Source organism: Electrona antarctica, assembly GCF_951216825.1.
Source record: "Electrona antarctica genome assembly, chromosome: 8".
NCBI classification, from domain to species: Eukaryota; Metazoa; Chordata; class Actinopteri; order Myctophiformes; family Myctophidae; genus Electrona; species Electrona antarctica.
In genome coordinates, this window is record NC_136789.1 from 48823488 (window position 1) to 48841303 (window position 17816).

At 42.8% G+C, this 17816-nt stretch overlaps 1 protein-coding gene across 1 annotated transcript in view; it reads right to left on the reverse strand.

The window, feature by feature from the left end:
• Positions 1-16628, reverse strand: part of LOC306928811 (guanylate-binding protein 1-like) — a gene marked incomplete at its 5' end in the record, with an annotated part of 44208 nt that extends 27580 nt beyond the window's left edge. Inside the window, 6 exons of the mRNA XM_079509082.1 lie at positions 6995-7272; positions 7650-7883; positions 7999-8183; positions 9951-10060; positions 10213-10340; positions 16439-16628. Of these exons, the coding sequence (XP_079365208.1) occupies positions 6995-7272; positions 7650-7883; positions 7999-8183; positions 9951-10060; positions 10213-10340; positions 16439-16628 (1125 nt within the window). The remainder of the gene's footprint in view (positions 1-6994; positions 7273-7649; positions 7884-7998; positions 8184-9950; positions 10061-10212; positions 10341-16438) is intronic.
• Between the last annotated feature and the right edge of the window lie 1188 nt (positions 16629-17816).

A 17816-nucleotide genomic window follows, 5' to 3' on the forward strand; every position in this document is an offset into this window, starting at 1 on the left:
GGTCATCTTGCTGCTGGAAATCCAATATGGCCGCCTCAATATTGGCCCCTATCAGAAAGTACCTTTGGTGATAACCAGGCCCGAACGGAATACGCGGCCGCGGTGTTCCGATGAAAACGCAGCAGATTTCATGTTGTAGTTTACTTTACCCAGGCCAGCATAATATTAACTAGTGGATGCATCCCGTCCCTCCCTCCTCTGCTCATTCTCTACTGCTGACTAATATGTTGGAGGCTCTGGACGAGAATATTTAATATAGCTTTATATCAAAACTTAAAAAGCTGTCGGAAGTCTTTTTTTTCAAGTGCCGTATCTGTTACCTTCGCTGCCCTGGCTGCATGGCTGGCTGTCACTAGTGTCCAAATGCCGGTGGTCGCATATTGCTCGCGCTCGTGCACAACGCAACAAACAAACTTCGGGAGAGAACGCCACTATAAGCACTTTTCATGGCCACGGACAACGAGAGCACAGTCTAACTGCGGAGGGAGAGTGAGAGCTGTTTCTGTTTGTGGCATGACGTGCTGCGAGCTCGCAGATCTACGCTTCATGCAACGAATGTACCCGTACGTTTGTTCTATTAAAGGGTAGATCGCTACCGTTTGGGGGCTTAGCAGCCCCCCAGACGGTAGCCGATCTAGCCTTATAGAACGAACGTACCGATATGCTGTGAGCCTAGCCTGTTGCTAACGCGACCCCCCTCCTCTCTCTCTCTCTGCGTATCTCTCTCGCTCGCGTCTCTCTCTCTCTCTCTCCTCTCTCTCTCTCTCTAACGCAACTCTCTAACGCGACTCTCTCTCCCCCATTGAAGTTGCAATAGTTGGATCACTGCAGTGTTGCACTGTTCATATTAGCTGCTTTGATATTATAGGAAATGGCCTACCATACATTTTTTATTTTACATTTTATGTTATTAGTATTTGCATCTGAACTTGTCATTAGCCTAACTGTAGGCATAGATACATACCATACCATAGCCTATTTGAATAATAATAAATAGGATAGTAAATAGTACTGTGACCAGATTTGACTGAGGGACTGCCATTGGATTTCATTTCATGTCATATGAAAGCAGGGAATCATAGTTTAAAATTGATGTTGATTTTATTATGGTATTACCATAGGCAATATGCCAATATTGTTATAAAACAACGTTAAAATGACCAGTGAGCACCTGCAACTGCACTTTTTAATATTTTACGAGGACTTGGTTTCAATAAATGAGTCCAGTACATTTTACAGGGTTCTAACTGTCTAACAGACCCAAAATGTGATTTATTCATTATGATCAGTTTGAAAAGTAGAAATATAGGCCTCCTTCTTATAGCTGCCTCCTTCCAATAAAAGCCTGGTATCAGAATCGGTTAAGACAAATAAAAGCCCCGGATTATAAATGAGGATTTACGGTAGATCTTAATTACTTTGTTGTGGTACTTTAAGGTTTATTTGGCATATTTAGAGTTATTTTTGCTCTAAACACATTGATTATAGTCCTGGATAACTGTCTAAAACCTTAAAAGAAAAAAAAAAACATCCTGCAGATTTTCCTCCGGAGTCACCGCAGAAAAAAAGAAAAAAACCTGCAGATTCCGTTTGGCCTTAGTGATAACTTTTGAACCAGATGGGATAGAAATGCCAACTTGGTAATTATTTCATAATTTATGAGCATGAGAAACTCATTGGAATACTTATCTTTATGATTGGGTGTGCCTGGGCCCTGTAATGGAATTATTAGAATGCCAAATAGATCGACACATATATATACATTATTGTGTATTGATCTTCCATTAAGTCTTTTCCTTCACCAATGCTCAGTCTAATTCATGCAGCTGTCTCCAAGCCAGTATACCAAGCATGTTTGTTTCCTGTCAGGCAGTTAAGGTGTTACTATTAAATGTGTATTCGTATACCTATCCCTATTTAGAACAGAAAGGAGACTGAGACTGTCTTCCTCTCCCAAACAACTACTAACTACAGCTGTCAATCTGACAGCTGGAGTCATACATGTATTTGTGTAAATATCCCATTTAGAGTAGTCTTCCTGTCGCAAGCAAACACCATGAAAGGAGATGATTGAGTCACCACCTGTTATTATTTGTCTATTCCCCTGTTGTATATTGAGACATGCCTGATAATAAAAGGGGGTTGTATGTCATTGATGATGAAGGGCTGGGGGAGAGTGCTGGTGGAACCGTGCTACTTTGACTGTACTGAGATGATCTGACAACAATGAATAAAGATGCCTGACTCCTTGACGCTGTGTCGTGCCTCCAACTCTGTCTGCTGATCACAAATAATGAGACCATAATCCTCCCTTAACAGCCCCTAATTAGCATATTTCCAAAATGGACGCCACCTAAAAATGAGTTTTACTGTGACTTTTACAGTGACATCTGACTGTTATGGCAAAAAGATTGCTTTTTAAGCAATGTGAGCACATATGGTCAGTTTGAACTTTCATTTCTATATTGACAATATGGCTGCAGTCATAAATAATGTATGGTATTATAGTCCGGCAGCCGACAGGCTTCTTTTGTTTAAAGCGGGAAATTTGGTATATAGTCTTTTTTATTGGCCTAAAATATTGTCTATATACATACATACATGAATCCACTTGCTGACCGGCTGTTAGTATTGGGCAATCTTTTTTATAGGGGTTTCTTGTGACCCTACCATTAACATCATATGGCAGGCAAAAATGTCAAATTTTCCTTTTGCTTTAAGTAGCATGTGACATGTCAAACTAGGGGTTTTTCATGATTCCATTCCATTCCAAGCATTAGTTTTGCACAAAATACACTCCTTGGGCTAAAAGCAGCCATAGCCACTTGCCCAAATGTGCCCAAAATCTTCACATTTGTCATGATGTCTATGGCTGTTTTTAGCCCAACCTCACAATTGCTTTATATACATCCAAAGCTGACCACCCAGAGGATTTTGACCTTGGGTAAGCTTAGAGTGTACACGTTCCTCAATAATAGATCAACCCTCTGAAAGCTGCTAGCTCTCTAGGTCTCTCTTGCCCTCCATGCAAGTGCCTTCCTCACTTTAAGATCTTGCTCTGTTGAATTGACCCATGCGTGCAGGTAGTTGAAGTCCTTGACTTCCTTCAAAGCAGTGCCTTCTGTTGTTGTCAGAAGTGGATGTTCCAAAGGGATGTTATAGTTGATAACTTCAGTTTTCTTGGCATTCAGCCGAAGGCCAACCTTGGCGCACACTCTTGTCAGGAGTTCCTGAGCTTGTTCCACGTGGTCGGAGAGCAGGTTGATGTCGTCTGCGTAGTCAGGTCTGTCTGACAGTGGGGTGTCTCTCTCATGCTCTCGTCCACTGATAGCCTTCCTTAGCGCGTAGTCCAGGACTATGACTAAGAGGAAGTACCCCAGCCAAGATGTCAAACTCCTCGCTGTTGCCATCTGGGGTCAAAACCTTGGCCCTTGTTGCTGTGTACATGGTCTCTATTGCCCGGAGTAAGGTGGGAGGGACACAACAGAGAATGCCTTTGACCTGCACCTGAGAAAAGCTGCTCTAGCAACCATAATGGATGAACGTGCACACATCGCCATGCCAGATAATCCTTCTTTCACAGAGTATGGATCGTCTCTCAGTGATAGCAATGCAGTCCCCCTTGCATACCGAGCCAACCTGACCTATGTCAATGAACAATGCAATATCCTGCAGCTGTATCAAAGGCTGCCAGAAAAACTGTTCCTGTGCAAAGAAGGTAATTTCATGCTACTTAGGATGCCGTTGCCAATAACTGGAGACACGATGCAGCGGGATCAGTGACAACAGTGACCGTGAATAGCATCATACCATAGTATCATTGGGCCTCATGCGCCAATAAGTTCCTAACTTTTCCTCTTACATTTCTTCCTAAGTGAATCCCTAAGAGAAGTCCAGTCAGATTCATGAAATGTTCTTAAGTAGGCAGAATTGTTCGTAAGCATGTTCTTATGATGATGAATCCAAATCCTCGTAACTTGAAGGGGTGTGCCAGTTTATTCAAATTATCATAGGTAGACGCCCCACATATCCTAATTAGCATCCTAATTACCATAGGGAACCGCCCCACCAATCCCATATAAGGCATTGGGAATTCACTTTCCTACCTGTGTTCACCCAGGTGGGTGTAGTTTTGCATGACTCCATGGCCTTGCCTGCAGTCACACCTGTGTGTGATTGCAGCTCACAGGACCTCACACATAGAAATAAAGTTGAGTGAAGTCAAGAATACCTAAACTAAAGTCTAAATATGGTGGAACACCAGACTCCAAACATTAAAAATCAATAATACTGTGTGAACAGAAATTTTCACATTTTCAATATTTCAATATTTTAATATTTTCAATATTCATGAATGTATTTTATTATTTATCTCACAATAGTCAACTGGGGGGTTATGTGGTGGGTATGGTGCGTTTGTTTGGGTTGGGTTGTGAACTCTAAACCAGTGGTTCTCAAACATTTTCATGTCAAGGACCCCCAAATTGACATGCATTCTGCAGACCCCCATATGAAAATATTTTCTGCTAGGGTAATGTTTTGAAGATTTATCAAAATGTTTTGAAAATAGACGATCTACAAGCTCAAAATGGGCAGTAATGGGACGCGTTTGTGAGCTTGTATATTGGCTATTTTCAAAGTTTCAAATGGGATTAAAGTGGTAAAATATTCCATATTTTGCTGTGGACTGCCTGGAACTTCCTCAAGGACCTCTTGAGGTCCTCAGACCAAACTTTGAGCATCATGCAGATGGCGCCGTTTTCCCTTTATGTTTTCAGATTGCACTTAAGAACGAAAAAGGCACCCTAAGAGTGCTCCACAGTGTGCGTAGATTCTGTTCTTACCTACGAACAAATCACAGCTAAGAAAAGATTGAGGGATCCCAAAACCTTCTTAAAAACCTCCTAAGTGGGTCTAAGAACAAATTTCCTCTTAAGAACCTCTTAAGAACGGTTGGCGCATGAGGCCCATTGGCTTTAGAAGCAGGCAAGACAGCACCATAGAGGTAAACATGAACCTTTTGTAGGCAACCTCAACACCGCTTCACTCAGTTTGTCACTAAGTAGTCTATATTTTGTTCTGTTACAAGCATAACACTGTGTGTGTGTGTGTGTGTGTGTGTGTGTGTGTGTGTGTGTGTGTGTGTGTGTGTGTGTGTGTGTGTGTGTGTGTGTGTGTGTGTGTGTGTGTGTGTGCCATCTTAAAGTTACATTGTGGGCATTTTCTGAGGTGTGTGCCATCTTAAAGTTACATTGTGGGCGTTTTCTGATTTTTCTTTGCAATCATCCCCACAACACTAGATAGAATCAGAGGGAAGATGACAATACCATACATTATGACTGCAGACATATTGTCAATATAGAAATGAAAGCTCAAACTGACCAAATGTGCTCAAATTGCTTAAAAAGCAGACTTTTTGCCATAACGGTCAACTGTCACTGTAAAAGTCACAGTAAAACTCATTTTTGTGTGGCGTCCATCTTGGAAATATGCAAATTAGGGGTCCAGACACACCCAATCATAAAGGTAAGTATTCCATTGAGTTTCTCATGCTCATAAATTATGAAATAGACATTTCTATTCCATCTGGTTCAAAAGTTATTGCCAAAGCTACTGTACTTTCTGATAGGGGCCAATATTGAGGCGGCCATATTGGATTTCCAGCAGCAAGTTCACTGGTTTGTCCATATAGGTTGTGTTCCTACTCATTCATAGATATTATTTCTGGTGGCCAACCTTTTATAGCAGGGCAAATGAAGAAATTTAAAAAAGGGGGTTACCCAAGGTGGGTATTTTGCATTTTTACATGATATATCATGTAAAAATGTGAAATACCTTGCCCCCAAAAATGTAGATTTAACCACTGCAATCTTGATTTTAGGTCATCTAGGAGGCGAGATATTGAGAAATTCGTTTTTGAAAGTAGCCATTTTTAAAGATCCAAGATGGCTGCTTTACCGACCTCGAAAAAAATGGCAACACACATTTTCTGATTCGTTAGGCTATAAGGTTTCCAAAAATATATAGTTTTAAAAATCTTCGTCTTCAGCCTACAAAATTACATAAAGAACCTGACTATTCTGGGCACAGGTCTCCACCAGGAGGATAGGAGTATGTGTGATGTTTGGCAAAATGTTTAGGAGTAATATAAACTCTGTAAATGTATTTTTTTTGTTTGTTTGTTTGTTTGTTTTTTGCAACAATTTTCTTCAGTTTGTTGAGGAAATGCAGAGCCAGATCAATCACAGCATCTCTGAGGATAGAATTCTGGATGAGCAGGACATTTGCAGCATTTTGTACGAAACGGGCCACTCCTGAAAACTTTGGAAGGCAATCTTAGCCAATCAGTGTAGAATCTGCGAAATCCAAGAGACTCGTCTTGATCACATGACTACAGAGATCATGTGTAACGATTTGCACAAGATTTGGATGACATCTGTGCGACTAATATAAACAATGTGTTTTGTAGAAATCGGCCTCATGGTGGCGCTATAACTGGCAGATGTGGAGGGATGCAGGTTAATGTTTTTCCATGGCCTCTAGGGAGTGTGCATACAAAGTTGTACACAGATCGATACAGTTATAGGTAAAAACAGGAATTGCCCTGTTATAGCACCACCGTGAGGCTGATTTGGAAAGAAATTAGTGGTATGCTGTCCTCGGCCTAGTGGAAATTGCACACTGCCAATCAGGATGGAAGATGGGAAATGATGAAGATCCGTGTTGATCACATGACTATGGAGATAGTGTATACCTAATCGTGTGATGTATGGATACAATGTGTACGAGTAATCTACAGAAATGTGTTTTGCCAAAATCAGCCTCATGTGGGCGCTATAACAGGCCGTTGTGGAATATTTGGGTTGGGGCAGAGGTTCGTCATTGGCATCCAGGGAGTGCGTGTGCACAGTTTGGCATAAACCGGACACACACACACACACACGGAGTGCAAAACATACTCTCTCCCCATGCCTTCGGCCTGGTGAACACATACCACAAGTTTCTTCTGATATTCTTGGTTGTCATCTCTGAAAGAACGTTCCATGAAGAGTGCCAGGGCGTGCGTCTCACTGGACGCATGGATTGCAGACAGCTCCTCCAAGGTGTTGGTGGGGAAGCATACCGACTTCATCCTCTGTACATAGAGGACCCGGGCCTGCTCAACAGCTCTGGTATTCTCAGCCTCAGCCAGTGCCACCACAGCATTTTCCAGACAGGGAACCTTTCCACTACGGATGGCTTTCATGTACGTCTCTGCCAGCTGACCAAGCACTGTGGAAGATAGAACCATTCAGCAAGTCTGTTACAACTAGTCATGATAGTTCAGAGATTGATGTTTATGCTGGAGCAGACAAAAGTCAAGTCAATTCCAATATCACCTTACAACAGCAACAGAGTCCGGCAGGTATAACTAATATCATGTTATACTGTCATGAATCCACACAAATGAAAGGTAATTATTTTTAATGAAAAACTGAAATATTTATATAGGCCTAATATTTGATGATATCACATAATATATTCTTCACAATACATTTGTCAGAATGTAAAGTGAGCACGTACTTATTTCAATTCCTCAAATGCTGTTGGCTGACAGAAATGCCAGATACCCAGTGAATGTAGTGTACATTTATTTAAATCCCACTTACATCTGCCAGTGACCTTTATGCCATCCCCGACAAACTTGGTGTCAGACTCGGTGTAGATGTGTTCAGTGAACTTGTTGGCCTGTTTAACAAACTCTGGCTCCAGCTCAGCATCTTTCACTTCCTCCATTCGTTTCAATATCTTAGCATTGGCCGGACTCTCAAGCACAAAACAATGGCGAGGCAAGAAGAATTTACGAAGGCAGGCACGGGGTTCGTTGTACTGCGGCTTCCCACCTTTGGCAAAATGAACAGAACACAATACCTTTTAGTGTAAAGACCTTCTGATGCCTATAGTTTAAATGATTGAAATCTCAATTATATTCAAATCATTTTCAGCAGTTCATGAAACCTTTTATCTCCTTGAGACCGTGTTCCAGGTACTCGTCTGCTGTACAGGGTGTCTCATCGATCTCCAGATCGAGTGAAAAATCTCGCACAGCCCACACAAAGGAGGGAAGGTAACGTACAATCGTACAATCATCATCCTTCTCCTTGGACTTAATTTTGATATTCTTTGTCAGTTCTGTCACATAGCTGTAAGGGGTGGTGTTAAGGATGACAAGAGAACCTCACACAACACTGTTGTTTGTAAACCTTTTTACAGGAGGGTAGATTGAGCAGGTAAAGACAGACATGCCTACATGAGATACATTTATTTAGTATTAAATACTGAATAAATGTTTGTTTAATAGGAAAACTGTCCCTGAAACGCTGTTTGGAGCTAGAAATAATGTTATTGATGTGCCCCTCCCGGGGACTGCCCATAAGTTTTAAGTCAGTTAAAACTGAGGTTAGGGTTAGTGACCTACGTGGCCGGTTAAAACTGAGGTTAGGGTTTGGGCGACTGTGGCTCAGGAGGTAGAGCAGGTCGTCCAATGATCCATGGGTCGGCGGTTCGAATCCCGGCTCCTCCTGTCTACATGTCGAAGTGTCCTTGGGCAAGACACTGAACCCCAAATTGCTCCCGATGTGCTGGTTGGTACCTTGCATGGCTTCCGCCACAATCGGTGTATGAATGGGTGAATGTAATGCACAATCTATGTAAAGCGCCTTGGATAAAGGCGCTATATAAATGCACCATTTACCATTTATTTACCATTTAACACTGTTTGGAGCTAGAAATAATGTTATTGATGTGCCCCTCCCGGGGACTGCCCATAAGTTTTAAGTCAGTTAAAACTGAGGTTAGGGTTAGTGACCTACGTGGCCGGTTAAAACTGAGGTTAGGGTTTAGGATAGTGTTAGTAATTGTGTGACAAATGCACATAATGGTTTTGTATTTATTTGCTTGACCTATGCATGTTATTATGTACGTGTGATGTATGTACATGTGGAGTGACTTTACAGTTAATTATAACATTTCTGGTTCACATGAGGTACGGGTCTGATACAGGGGGTAATTGAATGATTGGCGGTGTCACCCAACTTTATTTATAGAGGAAGTGACACAGGGAATGGGATCTCAAATGGACAAACGAACCTAGGTTTGACAGAGAGGAGCTCCATGGCGCCAGATAGGCCGACCGTTTAAATCACCGTTAGGTTTAAACGTGTATATCTGCAGCCAAGAGGAAGGACAGACGAACCAACGGGAACAGGAACGCGCTGTTGCTGCCGTTGGATACTATTGATCGTTTGGATCACAGTGTGCGTGGGGACAGACAGAGACGTCACGTCAATACTGGTGAGGTCTTTCCAAACATCTCGTCCTTGTTGGAGTATCATAGGGGCACCCCGAACGCTCGCTACGCCGTCGGGAGCGGACTCTTCATGCTGTGTGGATTATAGGAACTTTAAGAGACTATAGTGCGCGTGCACGCGGAGAGGAGGACCGACGCGAGCAGCCTTCTATTTATTATTTAATACCGTGGGCGTGCGGTAGCGTGCCGCTAACGCCGTATGAACTTTGTTTATTGTTTACGTTTGGCTGGGACTGGGACCCATTTGGGTTGGGAGGGGGGTTGAGTTGTGATTATTGATTGTTGATTCCGGTTGTTTCCAATGTAAACTGTGTGTATATTGCTTGCCATTCTGTCCGCTTAACATCCTTTTGTGGCTTCTATATAAAATACCGCAGAGTTAACCCGACGATCCCGTTGTTTTTTCCTTTAGCAATAATTATCCTTTCAATGTAAAAGGCCGATTGTTACAATTGGTTGGACTAACTATTGGAACAACCAAGCTATAAGCATGAGGCTGGTTCAAATGTTTCAAAAGATTAAAGAACATTTAAGCATTCCCAAAACAATATACTTGAGCTTGGCAAAAGAGTGAATAATGAGTGAATAATGTCAAGGATACTGAAGGTTCTCCATTGATTTATTATCAATGGTTCCCATGCTGTTGTAGACCAGGGTGCTGCTGAGCAGAACTGCCATGGCAAAGATCCAGTTGTCATGCTTCGTATCTCCCTGAAAACACAATACATTGTTTGGACGTCATGTTTTATGTAGTATTAGAATAAGTGTGGTGGGGTGAATGTCCAACTCCACTAACCCCCAGGTTCTGACGTAAATTATTAAATGCAACGTGATTTGAACATGAATCAAAATGGTGTCTCAACCTTCTCAACATCTCCCAGTCCCTCTGTGTCCAGCAGCACCAGAGTGTGGTCAGTCTTTTTGGGGTGAGGTACACACCACATCCAGATGCCCTTTGTCTTGGATTGGATGGTGGATCCCAGAGGGAATCCTGGACGATGGAATATGGGACAATAACAAACCAAAATATAGCTGCAAGCAGCGATAAGACAGGGCCAAGCAATAAGAAAAAAATCACACCTGTGTGAACTGAGCGGTGCAGACTGCTCAACAACAGCGCTGGCTGCAGTTATAGTTATAGTACTCACTGTGACTGGCATTTTTTGGCATTACAGCGGTATTACAGTGGTATTGCTACTAGCCTGGGCAGCATTCCATTTCGGGTTCATGATCCGTTCGGGAACGGATGGTAACTTTCGTCATGTTGTAGTCAATGATTTGTAGTCATCTGGCAGGAAACCACAAGGTGGAATCAGTATTATGAATGGAATGGGTACTTCTTATTCCGCCTTGTGGTTTCCTGCCTAATGACTACAAACATGACGTAAATTACCATCCGCTCCATACCGGTACACACTTTTAGTTATGCCTGTTCAAAGGTTTCATTTTCGATTGCTATAGCGCCTTCCTTTGGCCAATTGGAGTAAGACTGGTTTCAGAGCTAATTTGGCGCTATTTGAAGAGGCTCGAGACATTCTTCTAAACTGGTGAGATCGTTCGTCTTTTATTTATTTTGATATCCCGCAAGGATCCTTGTTTGTTTTCTCCTTTGGCGTATCGAAACATTCTGTTGGGTTACTTTCGCTTCTAGAATGGTTTACGTTTATTTTGGATTTACTTTGCCTTGGAGGGACCTTTACGTTCGGGAGGGAGCATGTGGAGTAACAAACTTTGTTGGGAAAACACTATACGGAACTACTGGAGACAATAAGAAACACTATACGGAACTACTGGAGACAATAAGAAACACTATAGAGAACTACTGGAGACAATAAGAAACACTATACGGAACTACTGGAGACAATAAGAAACACAATACGGAACTACTGGAGACAATAAGAAACACAATACGGAACTACTGGAGACAATAAGAAACACTATACGGAACTACTGAAGACAATAAGAAACACTATACGGAACTACTGGAGACAATAAGAAACACTATAGGCCTACGGAGCTACTCGAGACAATAAGAAACACTGTACGGAACTACTGGAGACAATAAGAAACACTATACGGAACTACTGGAGACAATAAGAAACACAATACGGAACTACTGGAGACAATAAGAAACACTATACGGAACTACTGGAGACAATAAGAAACACAATACGGAACTACTGGAGACAATAAGAAACACTATACGGAACTACTCGAGACAATAAGAAACACTATACGGAACTACTGGAGACAATAAGAAACACAATACGGAACTACTGGAGACAATAAGAAACACTATACGGAACTACTGAAGACAATAAGAAACACTATACGGAACTACTGGAGACAATAAGAAACACTATACGGAGCTACTGGAGACAATAAGAAACACTATACGGAACTACTGAAGACAATAAGAAACACTATAGAGAACTACTGGAGACAATAAGAAACACTATACGGAACTACTGGAGACAATAAGAAACACTATACGGAGCTACTGGAGACAATAAGAAACACTATACGGAACTACTGGAGACAATAAGAAACACTATACGGAACTACTCGAGACAATAAGCGTGTGCGTGGGTGCGTGCGAGACGCAAACTTGCGTCTTGTAATCTGTATTATTATATTGATTCATTGCTTTGATGAGATAAAAGGGTACTAAACGTGAGCTTTGTTTCTGTCTGTATTTGCTGCTTGTTTATGTTATGTATTGTAGGCTATTTCCTTGCATTTCAACTTAAAGGAGCATTCAGTGATTTGGGTGATTTGGAAAACCACCCAGTCCACCCCGGTAACAAAATATGCACATGCACACGCTCTGCAGTGGGGGGAAGTGCAACAGGCCAACAGCATGTGCCCCCACTCGATCATGATTGGAGGAAGGCCCCTCTCATCCTGATTAGATGAAGGCTTTGCCACCCGCCACCAAAACTGAAACTAGGGTTTTTTGACCCCAGGGGCTCACTGGGGACAGGGAGGAACTCCTTATATGGTCAGCACACTCTATGGTAGGGAGGATTATCAAAAAAAAAAGGAAAAAAAAGTGATATTTGGATGAAGTGAAATCACTGAATATACCTTTAAAGGGAGATCATTGACAACCCGTGATTTAAAATTAGTAATTGTTTATATCTAATATCTAACTGTTACAACCTCTCTACCATACTGTAAATGTGGCTCTGCATACATGTATTAGGGGCAGAAGGATTTCCATAAAACTGTTATTTTCATTGGCTCACAAAACCTTAATTTTTTTAACTTTTAAAATGTACTGCCGATTTTTTGGTCGATATAGGTCCAAAGTTCACATGTAGACATGTTGGTGCATTTTGATCAACGATCCCGGGAGAAGATAGCTTTTAACTGCTTTTCATATAATTCAAAATGGCGGGTGATCTAAAGGTCAGAGATCAAAAGTCAGAACATGAAAGTTGTGTATCAAAGTTTCATTGCTGACGGTCAAATGATTCATGAGCTATGCCTTAATCAAGTGCTATAGCGCCACCCTTTGGCCAATGGTTGTGGGCCTTGCGTCATCACCGTTTGGTATAGCCCTCTACCATATTGCCAAGTTTTATGAAAACCGCCTGCACGGTTAAAGGACCACTTCACCACTTTTCAACCTATCTTCATATAATAGGTCCTCACTAATACTCATGATAAAATGGCATGATTTTTTTCTACTCAGTCTGGGTCTCATAGGAGGGCTGTGGGCAGTTCAGAAACCCGTCCACCAGTGACATCATCGTTAAGGCAGATATTTTTTTAAACAATATTTTTTCACAAAAATGTTTAGATTTGTTTTAGATTAGATGCCTGCAGTTTCTATTCGCTTGGATTCCCTAACGATGATGTCACTGGTGGACGGGTTTCTGAACTGCCCACAGCCCTCCTATGGGACACAGACAGAGTAGAAAAAAATTGTGCCATTTTATCATGATTATTAGTGAGGACATATTATATCAAGACAGTTTGACAAGTGGTGAAGTGGTCCTTTAACACTAGCATGTCTGAGATAAATTCTCTACTACTATGACGGCTAACGGTCAGGATGACCGTGTTTTTCGTGCGATTTGATTGGCCATTCTCTCCCCCACTCGTCTAATGATCTTCACACCTCCCTGCACCCGTTGACGGCTTGCCATTGTCTTCTAAATGTTACATTCCAACTAATTCAAGGCAGCAGTTTCAACTGACAGGACAACTCAAGTTATTTTTTCTTTTTCATTTCAGTTTACCAAACTATAATTATAGTGACGATGTGAGCGCTATATTGAATACCCTTGCGCAGCACTGTCCGACTTTGTATTGAGACAATACAATAGGCTACCACACGTTATTGTAATAGCCAGAGCCAGGCACATTGCTCAGAGTCAGACGAAATACGACATTAGAGTTATATATTGTCATTTTTATATAGAGGGGCAACATTATAGGGAGGGAGGTCTATCGCGTTGGAATGATTCATGTCATTGATGTCATTTTTACACTGTTCGTTTTAGCGTGCCCTCCGAAAAATAAAGTCACAAACAATGTCTGTTTATTTCTCCCGAAAAAGTTTGGGAGCGGATAAAACACTGTCCGACTTTGTTTTACCATTGGGTAGGTTTTTGGGAAGGCTAAGCCTTGCCTAGCCTTACAGACCCGCTGCCTATGATCGATGTAATTTATATATATTTGATTGATTGTGCCAGCAGAGAGGTCCGTAGCAGAAGTTTTATAGCAGCACGGTTTATATATACACCATAGGATAGATCAAGTCATGTGACGCATCACCGCCACAAATAGTGCTACAGCGTTATCTAAAATGCACTTCCGCATACCTCACCGTCAGTTACTTGGATCCATGAACATATTCTCTCCCTCTCCACGAGAGAGGGAGAGAGAAAAAAAAGAGAGCCGTGATGCGTGGAAATCAGTTCCACTGGTCGCGTGCAGAAAAGTTTACAGGCAAAGAAGGACGGACAGAACTGTTATCTTTTCACTGACAAAACATTTAGAGGTTCGGGACGTCTATCGGGTTGGACTGATTTACACTGTCATTTTTATTTGGAATCGCGCATCGGCAAGCATTCTCGCTCCAAGGAAAGGAAATGTCGGTCGTGTCAAACATGACCATGCTATAAACTTATTAACAAATATAACCTCTAAAACAACATTTAGTCTTGTAAGTTTGCCTACATGTGGCAGTTGAAATGCAAATGAACAATGCCGTCTCCAGCTGTCGGGAGGTGTGAAACTTCACTGCTTGCGGGGGAAGAATGGGGGACGGCGGTCAATGTGACCGAAAAAGTTCAGTCATAGTAGGTATAAGTATGTCTAAAATCATATTTACAAAACGTTTCAGATGGGAAAAAAAACAGAGATGATTTGAATCGAACATTTAGAAAAGGTCATGCAAGGGGAACTTTCTCAGGACTTCATGGGCAAAGAAAATCCACTTAAAAATGTCAAAATCGGTCAGAAAGACCGCTCCGACGTGCTAGTGTTAAGTCAGAACTGCTATTTTTGGCGGAAGGAGAAGAAAAAAAAACAGATAAATACAATAAGGGACCAAATACCCGTAAGTCCCTTCAGGCTTGGCCCCTTAATTTCATGAAAAATATTTCTAGACTATCCTTATAGACGGGGTCATCTTAAAGGTATATTCAGTGATTTCACTTAAATCAAATATCACTTTTTTTGTTTTGTTGTGATAATCCTCCCTACTATAGAGTGTGCTGACCATGTGCACATCTTGTTACCAGGGTGGACCGGGGGCTTTTCCAAATCACCCAAATCACTGAATGCTCCTTTAAAATCATCTCATATAAGAATTGAAGAATCAAGCCAAAATGTAACAAATTCAGCAGCAGTAACAATAGCGTTTTCTCTCAGTCAGTTGATTCATCATATCCATATGAGTGAAACGGCCGGGATGATTTGTTTATTTTTCAAACAAAGTTCTTATATGAGGCGATCTAAGATCCCCCTATGGGGATTATAATACAAATAAAACAGAACATGAGGCGATGTAAGATGGGGGATCTTACATTGCCTCATATAAGAACTGTGTTTTATTTGCATAAACGAACCCTGGGAACAGCGCCCTCTGAACCCTGGGAACAGCGCCCTCTGAACCCTGGGAACAGCGCCCTCTGAACCCTGGGAACAGCGCCCTCTGAACCCTGGGAACAGTGCCCTCTGAACCCTGGGAACAGTGCCCTCTGAACCTTGGGAACAGCGCCCTCTGAACCCTGGGAACAGTTCCCTCTGAACCCTGGGAACAGCGCCCTCTGAACCCTGGGAACAGTGCCCTCTGAACCCTGGGAACAGCGCCCTCTGAACCCTGGGAACAGCGCCCTCTGAACCCTGGGAACAGCGCCCTCTGAACCCTGGGAACAGTGCCCTCTGAACCCTGGGAACAGCGCCCTCTGAACCTTGGGAACAGCGCCCTCTGAACCCTGGGAACAGCGCCCTCTGAACCCTGGGAACAGTGCCCTCTGAACCCTGGGAACAGCGCCCTCTGAACCCTGGGAACAGCGCCCTCTGAACCCTGGGAACAGCGCCCTCTGAACCCTGGGAACAGCGCCCTCTGAACCCTGGGAACAGCGCCCTCTGAACCCTGGGAACAGCGCCCTCTGAACCTTGGGAACAGCGCCCTCTGAACCCTGGGAACAGCGCCCTCTGAACCCTGGGAACAGCGCCCTCTGAACCCTGGGAACAGTGCCCACTGAACCCTGGGAACAGCGCCCTCTGAACCCTGGGAACAGCGCCCTCTGAACCCTGGGAACAGCGCCCTCTGAACCCTGGGAACAGCGCCCTCTGAACCCTGGGAACAGCGCCCTCTGAACCCTGGGAACAGCGCCCTCTGAACCTTGGGAACAGCGCCCTCTGCCAATATTGACGTCAGACTTCGGTGCTCTATTGATAGCGAATCCTAAAGAGAAATACCAAATTGATGTCCAAGAAAAGATAGCTTTTATCTAGTGATAATGATCTGAAGTAGGATTTTCTATTTTGTGGACTTTGGAACACACACTGTGAGTATGTGTGTATGCCTTAGGAATTAGACGTATACCTTATAATGAAAAAGCTCACCTTTGTTTGCCCCAGCCAGCCTGTTCATCAGGTAGGACTTTCCGGTTCGGTACGGACCCACTACTGACACCACCACCACTTTCTGCTCGATCTGCTGTAAAATCTTCAGAGCACTGGGAACCACACGGAGACTCCCTTCACTGTCACTCTCTATCAGACATACTGGCTTCTCCATGCTGTGGGCTGCCATGACACTGCTATAGTGGAGAAAACACACACAACGCATCCTTCATGCTGCAGGCTGCCATGACACTGCTATAGTGGAGAAAACACAAACAACACAGAGAGACATGAGGACAATAATGTACACTGCTACCTAAATAAATGCGCCAAACTTCTCTGAGCACCTCGTACACCACCCCTCCACACACTAATCTATAGAGCGTCGCAGTCCCGCCCCCTTTCATGACGACACCAGGCCCAGGAAATAATTCCCAATGCATTTTCCCCATAGACATTTCAAAACGTATTTATTTAAAGACCTTTTAAGCGTCATACAAAACCAACTCGAGTCGTGACAAATCATGACGAACAAAAACAATATTTTGGACAGTGTGATTGAGGCCTTAGCAGGGGGTAGGTCTAGTGTCTATAGTGCTATGAGACTGAAATTGTAAATGATCAACACCTTTGCAAAGCACTGTACAAAAACAGTTAATGTGTCCAACAGACCTGGTCGATTCACAAGATATATAGATATTAGATAACAAATCACCTCTGTAATTATTACAAATTATCAGAGGTTCCCAGCAGCAGTGGTGTCACTAGTAACTGAATACATTTACATACTGTACGTATACTTTACTGGAGTATTTGCAATTGTCAGTTCTTTATAGACCAATTATTTGTTTACAAACATTGGGACTGGGCGCACGTATGACTGTTTCATGTAATCAATTCCCAACAGATCTCCAAACCTGTTGTTTTGGGGAGCGCTGGTTTCAGTCCTTTCAACCTCCTCTTGTGAGTTGGCTAGTGAGATGCACCCTAGGAGACATTTATACTTCAAAGCCCAACAGTATTGCGCACAGAGAACAGCTGATATACAAGCTCACATCGCATCGCGTGAGCGTAGAGGTCTGCGTGCGCGACACCATCACGGGACGGAGCATAAATTATACTTGATGGGCGTGCAGCCAAGATGGCGCCGTCTAGGGCTGCTGTGGTGTTGGCGTGTGCTGTGTTTTGTCTGTCCTGTTCTGTTTACGTGTCTTGTTTAACTTCTTACACAAAATAAGTGCTTCTGCACATTGGGTGTTCAACACCACCAGGCATTTTACCAATATTACTCACCCGATCCACGGATATATTGGATATCCTGGTGCGAGGGACGGCGTTCTTCGCCAGTGCCGTGCGTTGGACTAGAAGGCAACGGGGA